Source organism: Scophthalmus maximus, chromosome 13, assembly GCF_022379125.1.
Source record: "Scophthalmus maximus strain ysfricsl-2021 chromosome 13, ASM2237912v1, whole genome shotgun sequence".
Taxonomy (NCBI): Eukaryota; Metazoa; Chordata; class Actinopteri; order Pleuronectiformes; family Scophthalmidae; genus Scophthalmus; species Scophthalmus maximus.
The window spans coordinates 705,001-715,000 of NC_061527.1; the positions used below are offsets into that span (position 1 = coordinate 705,001).

The 10,000-nt window shown below is 48.4% G+C and overlaps 2 protein-coding genes across 6 annotated transcripts in view; one reads left to right on the forward strand and one right to left on the reverse strand.

Annotated features, from left to right (window-relative positions):
* The window catches only part of frem1b (Fras1 related extracellular matrix 1b), a 34,111-nt gene extending 31,885 nt beyond the window's left edge, over window positions 1-2,226 (forward strand). For all 4 annotated transcript variants that reach the window (XM_047336825.1, XM_047336826.1, XM_047336824.1 and 1 more), the window contains 4 exons: window positions 612-773; window positions 861-979; window positions 1,264-1,349; window positions 1,889-2,226. In XM_047336825.1, the coding sequence (XP_047192781.1) occupies window positions 612-773; window positions 861-979; window positions 1,264-1,349; window positions 1,889-2,097 (576 nt within the window). In that variant the 3' untranslated portion in view covers window positions 2,098-2,226. The remainder of the gene's footprint in view (window positions 1-611; window positions 774-860; window positions 980-1,263; window positions 1,350-1,888) is intronic.
* Window positions 2,227-2,633: 407 nt separating this feature from the next.
* Window positions 2,634-10,000, reverse strand: part of nrd1b (nardilysin b (N-arginine dibasic convertase)) — a 14,580-nt gene continuing 7,213 nt past the window's right edge. For both annotated transcript variants that reach the window (XM_035646865.2, XM_047336828.1), the window contains exons 18-31: window positions 9,974-10,000; window positions 9,620-9,739; window positions 7,747-7,798; window positions 7,325-7,475; window positions 7,019-7,146; window positions 6,270-6,432; window positions 5,981-6,012; window positions 5,651-5,789; window positions 5,446-5,493; window positions 4,844-4,896; window positions 4,663-4,746; window positions 4,373-4,580; window positions 4,169-4,258; window positions 2,634-3,575 (exon numbers count right to left, since the gene is read on the reverse strand). The exon at window positions 9,974-10,000 is cut by the window's right edge and continues 60 nt beyond it. In XM_035646865.2, coding sequence (XP_035502758.1) covers window positions 3,354-3,575; window positions 4,169-4,258; window positions 4,373-4,580; window positions 4,663-4,746; window positions 4,844-4,896; window positions 5,446-5,493; window positions 5,651-5,789; window positions 5,981-6,012; window positions 6,270-6,432; window positions 7,019-7,146; window positions 7,325-7,475; window positions 7,747-7,798; window positions 9,620-9,739; window positions 9,974-10,000 — 1,517 coding nt within the window. In that variant the 3' untranslated portion in view covers window positions 2,634-3,353. The remainder of the gene's footprint in view (window positions 3,576-4,168; window positions 4,259-4,372; window positions 4,581-4,662; window positions 4,747-4,843; window positions 4,897-5,445; window positions 5,494-5,650; window positions 5,790-5,980; window positions 6,013-6,269; window positions 6,433-7,018; window positions 7,147-7,324; window positions 7,476-7,746; window positions 7,799-9,619; window positions 9,740-9,973) is intronic.

Here is a 10,000-nt window from a genome sequence, read left to right on the forward strand (position 1 = left end):
TCCTCCTCATCGTCTTCTTCCTCGTCGTCCTCCTCCTCCTCGACCTCGTCCTCGTCCTCCTCCTCCTCCTCCTCCTCCTCCTCGTCCTCCTCCTCTTCCTCCTCCTCCTCCTCCTCCTCCTCCTCCTCGTCCTCTTCCTCCTCCCCCTCCTCCTCATCCTACTCCTCCTCTTCCTCCCCCTCCTCCTCCTCATCATCTTCTTCCTCGTCGTCCTCCTCCTCCTCGACCTCGTCCTCCTCTTCCTCCTCCTCCTCCTCCTCCTCCTCCTCCTCCTCATCCTACTCCTCCTCTTCCTCCTCCTCCTCCTCCTCGTCCTCCTCCTCCTCCTCATCGTCTTCTTCCTCCTCCTCCTCCTCCTCCTCGTCCTCTTCCTCCTCCCCCTCCTCCTCATCCTACTCCTCCTCTTCCTCCCCCTCCTCCTCCTCATTATCTTCTTCCTCGTCGTCCTCCTCCTCCTCGACCTCGTCCTCCTCTTCCTCCTCCTCCTCCTCCTCCTCCTCCTCATCCTACTCCTCCTCTTCCTCCTCCTCATCTTACTCCTCCTCCTCCTCCTCCTCGTCCTCCTCCTCCTCCTCCTCCTCCTCTTCCTCCTCCTCCTCGTCCTCCATCAGTTCCACAGTCTGAGTCCTCTGCGGCTCGAGGAGCTGAAGCCCGGTGACTCCGGGTGGAGCTGGTCTCCTCACAGTCGCCCCCTGCAGGAGGTGCGAGGTGCAGACGCCCCTCAGATGGATCGCCCTGCTCCCAGACACCACCTGGAGCGACACCAGCACAAAGTACACACACCCACACACACACACAGTCGTTTGATGGTTGCTGGTCGTCCTGTCTGACTTCCTGTCTCTCTGTGTTCGTCTCGTCAGAGTGTGAAGTCCGTCAGCAGCTCGTGTCCCGACGGTTGGACTCACTACAGGAGACGTTGTTACATCATCAGCCCGTCGGTGGCGAGCTGGGCGAGCGCCGAGAGGACCTGCTCACTGATGTAACAACACGCACACACGCCCCCTAGTGTTCAACCTGATAAATGCATGTCTTTATGAAGGGATATTAAAAAGCTGCTGTGATGGTCAGTTTATCTCTGCCAATCATCCAGACAAGTCAATGAGGTGGTCCTTGTCGCAGGTCAAACGTATAAACCACCGGACAGGAAGTGGAGCGAGCGTGCTACCAGTGTTAGCTCAACATGTCCTGGAGCTCTTCACTTCCTGTGGCACTAATGGTGTTGACCAGAACACACAGACTCTGACTCTGACGTTTGTTCTTCAGGTTCAACAGCAGCCTGACCAGCGTTCGCTCCCGGAGGGACATGACCTGGCTGTGGAGGTTCGCCGGGAAGAAGCCATTTTGGATCGGTGAGTGACACGCACCAACACGGTGGACGTCCCAGTTACTGAAACAACAACGTGCAGCACTTTCCCAGTTCGACGGTCACAGACTCAGTGTCGGAACAGGCTCGTCTTTGTTCGGAACAAAGACTGTGAACAAAGATGGACGACGCGTCTCCACTTCCTCTTGTTGCCTCAAGAGCAAAGTGATCAGAAACATGAACAGGTGAACAGAACGAGCTCACATGACATGGAGGGGGCGGGGCTTAGGACCTATACTGCAAAAAGACACCAGGGGGCGATCATGATGATTTGGCTTCATGTCGTCCATCTCTATTACAGTCAAACCTGTTGATCAGATTATTATCATCATGACTTTGTTTACTGCGACGAGATGTGATCATGTGTGAAGTTGAGTATTATTACCATATTATTCCCTGATTGTTTCTGATCTTCTGTTTGATCGACACTGATGTGAATGAATCTGTTGTCAGTTAGTCACTGAACTGTTCGGAGGCTCGTCGACTGGATCCTGCTCCGTGTTCACGCGTGTCCGTGTTCCTCAGGTCTGTCCGGAGGTTCGAGCGGCTGGATGTGGTTGGACGGCCGCTCGCCGTCCTTCTCCAGGCTGCAGGGGGCGCCGCAGAGCCGCCGCGGTGGCGGCTCCGACTGCGTGCTGGTTGAAAACCCGCGGAGCTGGATTCCCACGAGCTGCTCGGCAGAATCTCAACACGCGTTCGTCTGTTCGTCGCCGGCTGATCATCACACTCACTGACAGGCTCTGGGCCCCGTCGTCGTGACGACCGGGGGGAACAAGTCATATTTAATGTTACGCAATGATGCTGCTGCTCTGTACATTAGTCTTCATATTTTTGTCATAATAAAGATGCTGCGCAAACCAAAACAAGGAGTCGATACATTCAATCGAATATCAGGTGGACTTATTTTTATTTCTGTTCATCTCTTTTTTTTAAAGTTTCTTCTTAAATGATCAGTTCAAGGTAATATCAACTATTCTAACACTTTTTTTATGAATTATCAAGACTTATACCATAGACTAAGACTTTTAATGACTTATTATATTTTTATAACTCAATATTCCAATACTTTTTATGACTTACTCAAAAACCTTTCATATCTGGGAACCAACAAAAAAAACTCCGGTTCCAGCCTCAAGACGATTTTTGTACTTTTTCCAAAATGTTTCTTTCCGTTTCCTTCTGAACTGAAAACTAAATAATCTTTTGTCTCCACGTCTGTACACAAAATAACCAGAAAAAGCCAGAGACAAATAACTTACTACAAGACGTGTTACAAACACATGAACATGTTTTTAATGATCATGTCAATGACAGGATGAAGAAACAAAACTGAACATTTCATGATGTATTTACGTTGGTATCTTTAATTGTCCTTGAAATGCAAATGTAGCTCATTAAAGACGAATCCACCAGATTTAGTGGCTCACTCCAACTATCACAATACATTCTGAGATTAAACATCAGATATACATTCTCCTCTTCATGTAAATCCTCCACAAACTCAACATTACAGTGTGAACATGATCGTCATCACTAATAACAAACCAGAGCCCTGAGTCGTCATGCTGCATTCACTTGACCTGGGAAAAATCTAAATCATTTCACAGTTACAGAGCAACGAGGAGAAAGTCTCACCCCGACACTCGCGTTTAAAATCTTAGTCAAATTAATACATGTAATATTTTAATAACTGATTACTTGTTTAAGCCATTTTTCCTCATTAACCATAATTCAAAATTAAAATCAGCTGGAATTGAATTATTTACCTCGGACATGATTTATTTGTGAGAATCTCAGAGCTACGTTTTCCTCCGGGCCCTGAATGCAGCATTATCACATAACAGAATATAACTGACATCTGAAACGTCTCAGTTCTTCTTCGGTCAAAAACAGTGGGATTACGAATGCTAGCCATCGCCATGGTTACCGTATTGATCTCTGACAGAGATGAGACGAGGAAGTCTTTTTGCTTGCAGATGTGGGAATGGCCTTAGCTGAGGATTTTGTGGTAGGGGTGGAGGCGGAGGGAAGAAGTGAACGCTCTGATGTCGGTGATGAGCGCGGCGTCCTGGAGCGACGGCGAGGTTGCCGACAGGAAGGTCAGCTCGCTGACTTCGCCGTAGGCCGAGGCGGGCGGGCCGTCGGAGTCGCCGGGGCCGCAGGCGGCGCCCTGGTCCGGAGGGTCGTTCTCCTCCAGCCCGAAACCGACCACCTGACAAGTGGAAGAATCACTGCATCTCTTCACATCATCACATCACACTGTGGTTAAGTAAAGAGACTTGAGTCTTCTGCGACGTGAAACGAGGGTTTTTGTACGTGGAATAACAATATATAATCTTTCTCTTTCACAAACACGTCTGACTCTGCACTTTTAATAATTATCGGGGTCTGTCGGTGGAAAGAACACAAACTGCCTGTCTGATCTCACTGCGGCTGATTCCCAGGTTGATAATTACAAGTGACGTCGTCAGAACCATGAATAAAGTTTTTAATATGATACGAGAAGAAACGCTGACACCTGGAGGTCAGTTTGGGGTCAAAATGACTAACTCTAAACTCTTTTGTCCCAGTTAGGATCCTGTAGAACGACGACGCTGGTTTTCCAGCGATTTGATTGGTCAGTAAGTAGTTTGACTGGTGACTGGTTTTCGATTCTCTAATCTCAAACTTCACCTGCTCCGGAGCAGATCAGGGTCGTTAAGCATCAGTTACTGTGGGGATTTAACCCCGGCAACAAGAGAACCCCCCCAGAGTTAAACCTGAAGTTACCATGATAACCACAGACCCTCCGGTTGATGAACTCACGTGAACGCTGAGCTTCCTGCTGCTGTTGCTCCGGTGCTGCAGGAACCAGGAGACGAGCTCCGGCTGCCTGAAGAGCTTCAGAGCCTCAATCTGAAACAAGAGACCAGAGTCAAACTGCAGCAGGGGGAGGCGGAGCTAACGGCAGCAGACGTACTAACTCCTCCCACTGGGACTCAGACTGTGTGTGTGTGTGCGTGTGTTCACCTCCTTGTTGAGCCGGTCGAACACGTACTGCTGTGTGACCACCTCGAACCAGTTGCGGTCCACCTCCTCGCCCAGGTGAGCGTCCTCGCACTCCTTCAGCTTGACCAGCGCCGTCACCTGCGTCCTGAACGCCTCGTCGCTCAGAGCCGACAGACGCTGCCCGAAACTCGCCAAGAACTCCTCAATCTTCGCCTCCACGAACTCCGTGCTGCGAGAGGGAGACACCTTCTGTTTTTTAGCGGATTCCTGATGGGAATCCATCAGGAAAAGAAAGCCAGACGTCACCTCACCTGAACTTGGTGGCCTGCGTTTCCACGGTTACGGAGAAGCCCAGGACTCCGGAGGTGTTCCTGCAGGTCGGGTACACCTGGTACCTGAAGGTCGTGGGGGGTCAGAGAGAAACGCTCGTCAGGTGCTGGAAACATCGTCACTGCCGTTTTGACTCGAGCGTAAAAGAACGACGACACTCACCCGAGCGTCTCCTTCGTCCGGAGGAAGTCGAAGCACGGCTCCTCCATGTGCATCTGAGGGTGACAACACGTTTAAATCCACCAGATACAAATCAGTAAATGTGTCTGATAGTTGAACAACTTGATGATCTCCATGATCTTTGCTGCGGACATCATTCTTGTCAGTGACGTTCATGTTCGAGAACAAGACGTTAAGGTTAATATTCACGTCGTCCTGCAGAAGCTTCACGATGTTGTCACGATTAAAGCTCGACCGATTTATCGATGTGAGTCTTTCACAGACAAGATCAAAATTTCATTTCACAGACTAAACGAAACAGAACAGATTGATGTTTTTGTTTTACTTTTTTTTAAACGTATATTTTTCTCAATTCAAGTTTCATATATTCGTTTTTTCTTATGTTATTTATAGTAAAGTTGAATATTTAGCCTCAAATACATTTTCCTGTTATAGGAAAACGACAAATGTGCTAATTTTTCGTGCGATGAGATTTACAAGTCGATGCAAAGACACAAATAGACAAAATTTGTCTTCACTCACGCCAGGCTGCGTAAAGACACGATATTCACACCATTTGTGGGTAAACAGGTCACAACACTCACCACCATCAGCTCCATGAGGGCGTGGTCTCTGAGGTTCTTCAACCCCGACTGAAAAACAAGAGTCACACACACAACGACAGAATAGATCAAGACCCGACGAGTCGATCGAGAGAGAAACTGAAGATCTCAGTTTCCTCCGGAGAGAATGAAGACCAAACGTCGTGAAAGGTCAAAGGTGAACGTGTGTGTGGAGGTCATGGTTCACCTGGTAATAGACGGTGACCTCAGAGTTGGCGTCGCCCTTGTTGAGAGATTTGACTTTACACAGATGATTCTTCTGAGGCAGCTCCACCACACGGAACAGGACGGGGACCTCTGCAGGCAGAGGCTGGAACTGCAGCTTCCTGCAGAGAGAGAGACAAACACACTCAGCATGATCTTCATCAAACATACTGTATCTATCTGTTTCTTTCTGATTCATCTTTACCTCCTATTGTTTAACTCTTATAAATCATGCTTTATGATTATTTCAAGTCAATTTATTACATTTTCAGGAGCGTGAATATTTATGTCAGAATCTAACGAGGCTACTCACTCAGTGAAGTTCTGCAGAAACTCCTTGGACTCCTGTCGGAGGAAAAAACAACGTGAATGATATCAAAACCAAACTCATAAAAATATATAGGATGAAGATGAAGAAGAAACTGTGAGAGAAGTTTTCAGATCAGAATCAGAGAGGGAGAGAGACAGCAGCTACGCTCACTTCCTGTTTCTGACAATAATTCAACTAATTCACCTTGTCCTGAATTTGTCATAAATTTGACAATATTATATCATTTATATTCCTGTTCAGTTTAATTTTGATTGTGTTTTCCGTGTCTCACCACACTGGTGAAGTTCCCCTGCACCAGCCCCTCTGTGTAGAGCTCCGCCTTCAGCCCGCTGACGAAGGTCATGAGGTCGTCCACGGTCAGACCCTTCGTCACGGCCTGATACTTCTGGATGACGGACCAGCGACAGTGTTCGAGGATCATCAGACGAACATCCCTGCAGGGGGGGGGGAAGAGAGAGATAGAGAGAGGGAGGAGAGTGTGCGTTTGTGTGTGGGGGGGGGGGGGGGGGTGAGGGAGTGAGTGAGAGAGGGAGAGGGAGGGAGGAGAGTGTGTGTGTGTGGGGGGGGGGAGTGAGAGAGAGAGTGGGAGGGAGTGAGAGAGAGAGAGAGGGAGAGAGTGAGAGAGGGAGTGGGAGGGAGTGAGAGAGAGAGAGAGGGGGAAGAGAGAGAGAGAGGGGGAGAGTGTGAGAGTGAGAGAGAGAGAGGGAGAGAGAGAGAGAGAGAGAGTGGGAGGGAGTGAGAGAGAGAGAGAGAGGGGGGGGAGAGAGAGAGAGAGTGGGAGGGAGTGAGAGAGAGAGAGAGGGGGGGGAGAGAGAGAGAGAGTGGGAGGGAGTGAGAGAGAGAGGGGGGGGGAGTGAGAGACAGAGAGGGGGGGAGAGAGAGAGAGAGAGGGGGAGAGTGTGAGAGTGAGAGAGAGAGAGGTTCGTCTTACACAGGGTCACATGTTCATATGAAGTTATGACTTAGCTTAGCTTAGCACAAAGACTGGAGACGGGGGGAAACGTTAGCTCTGTGACGTACTTTCCCAGGCGCTCTGGTTTGATGAGGATGTTGAAGTAGGTTTTCTTCAGCTGCTCAGAGAACATGGAGAAGACGCCGGACTCGGCGCTGAAGTCGGTCAGATGATCCACGATCAGCCTCAACAGCAGCTGCAACACCACAGGCAGGGTTGACCTCTGACCTCTGACCATGTTTATCTTCTTAATTCAACTTCTACATAAATGTGTTTGCTGTTTATTCATATTTATTTATAACAAAGACAGTTTAAAGAAAAAATAAATCATATATATATCATTATGGATCATCAGCATTATGGATGATCAGTACCGGCAGTTTGTGGTTGAAGCCTTTCAGCCGGATCACCAGTCCGTGCTCCCCGGCCACCAGCTTGTACTCCAGCTGAGCCACGTCGGCCTCGTACGCCGGCTCCGCCAGGTTGTGAGCCAGGATGTTGACGAAGAGGTCGAACAGGACGAGACTGACGGGGAACAACGACAAGCACTTTTTCACTTTTATTCATATTTTTTGGGGGGTTGTTCTTTTTTACACAAAACTTAACTGACAAATTACAGAATCAAAATACTCTAATTCATGTAACTGTTCTTGTGTCTGAATCTGACCCTTTATTAAACCCATTATTAGTAACACTCTTTTCAATCTGTACATACTTCTATTTAATTACAGGTTATACTACAGATATTATTGTCAACAAGACAAAGCTGATGTTCGACGGCATGTTTGTCTCTTACTTCTCAGGACTCCTCTGGATCATCGGGGAGATCAAGTTGAAACGAACATAAGCTGAAACACAGAAAGATGAGAAATGTTGAATTAAACATTGATTAAATCAGTCTCGAGGAAGTGAGAGAGTGAGGAAGTGAGAGGGTGAGGAAGTGAGAGAGTGAGGGAGTGAGAGAGTGAGGAAGTGAGGGAGTGAGGGAGTGAGGAAGTGAGAGAGTGTTGAAATGAAGGAGTGAGGGAGTATGGAAGTGAAGGAGTGAGGGAGTGAGAGAGTGAGGAAGTGATGGAGTGAGGGAGTGAGGAAGTGATTGAGTGAGGGAGTGAGAGAGTGAGGAAGTGAGAGAGTGAGGAAGTGAGGGAGTGAGGGTGTGAGGGTGTGAGGAAGTGAGAGAGTGAGGGAGTGTTGAAATGAAGGAGTGAGGGAGTATGGAAGTGAAGGAGTGAGGGAGTGATGAAGTCAGGGAGTGAAGGAGTGAGGAAGTGAAAGAGTGAGTAAGTGAGGGAGTGTGGAAGTGAAGGAGTGAGGGAGTGAGGAAGTGAGGGAGTGAGGAAGTGAAAGAGTAAGTAAGTGAGGGAGTGATGGGCTGTGTCCAAAATCACCCCCTAACTACTATATAGTGCCTTCGCCATTTTGTAGTGGTGTCCGAATTCTTAGTGAAATTTCATATACCCTATATAGTGCACTGATTGTATCCCGGAATGCATCGTGAAAAGTAGTGGACATCCGATGGACACTAACCGACCAATATATACCATGATGCATTGCGCTTGCTGCGCCGATAAATTGCAGAGAGGAGACGAGGCGACGGCGGTGCAGTGCGAGCTCGAGCGCGTCTCGCAGCAGCAACACGTCTCAGCCTTCTCTCTCTTCTTGCTCCATTTCGCCTAATTTTTGTCAAAAACCATTGATTAATGGTGAAAATAGACACGGATATAAATATTAAATATTTTAAATATAATAGGATTGTCCACCGGCCGGCGTCGTTGTAGTTACGTCATAATCCTGTGACAAAAACGTAATTACCATCGCGACTCAAGTAGTGTCCGAAATCGTAGCTGGTGAGTGACCATATAGAACAACAACGAATTCCCTTTATAAAGAGGAGGGGGAGTGATGAGTGGGTGATTTCAGACACAGCCATGGAGTGAGGGTGTGAGGAAGTGAAGGAGTGAGGAAGTGAGGGAGTGAGTAAGTGAGGAAGAGAAGGAGTGAGGGAGTGAGGAAGTGAAGGAGTGAGGAAGAGAAGGAGTGAGGGAGTGAGGTAGTGAGGAAGAGAAGGAGTGAGGGATTGAGGAAGTGAAGGAGTGAGGAAGAGAAGGAGTGAGGAAGTGAAGGAGTGAGGAAGTGAGGGAGTGAGGAAGTGAGGGAGTGAGGAAGTGAAGGAGTGAGGAAGTGAGGGAGTGAGGAAGTGAAGGAGTGAGGAAGTGAAGGAGTGAGGAAGAGAAGGAGTGAGGGAGTGAGGTAGTGAGGAAGAGAAGGAGTGAGGGAGTGAGGAAGTGAAGGAGTGAGGAAGAGAAGGAGTGAGGAAGTGAAGGAGTGAGGAAGTGAGGGAGTGAGGAAGAGAAGGAGTGAGGGAGTGAAGGAGTGAGGAAGAGAAGGAGTGAGGAAGTGAAGGAGTGAGGAAGTGAAGGAGTGAGGAAGTGAGGAAGTGAAGGAGTGAGGAAGTGAAGGAGTGAGGAAGAGAAGGAGTGAGGGATTGAGGAAGTGAAGGAGTGAGTAAGTGAGGGAGTGAGGAAGTGAGGGAGTGATGGAGTGAGGAAGTGAGGGAGTGAGTATATGAGGGAATGGAGTTAGGAAGTGAGGAAGTGAGCGTGACGTGGTGATGCTCAGGCAGCAGCTGCGAACTCTGACCGGTGTGAGTCAGTGACGCCTGAACGCACCTTTGGGGATCTTGAACTTATTGTCCTTCTTGTACCACAGGCAGCCGCGCTCGTTGTTAACGACCCTGACAGGAAACTCTGAGTCTGGACAGTCCGCCGCCTTCAGGGTGAAATCCGTCGCTGCAGCAGAAAACAGAAAGAAAGAAGGAAGGAGAAGCAAAAATCAAGGGGTTAAACAGAAGTATGGAATTACAGCAATTTTCATTAAGGAAAGAAATCATAAACATCAGCGTCGTCACAATTTCACATGTCGACGGCTTCATTTTAAATCCAGTGTGGCAGAGTACAGAGGCAAAGTGACTGTCCAAATACTTATGGACCCGACAGTGTGTGTCAGTCGAGTGAAGCACTGACCGATGAACTTGTTTTCGGCAGGAAGGT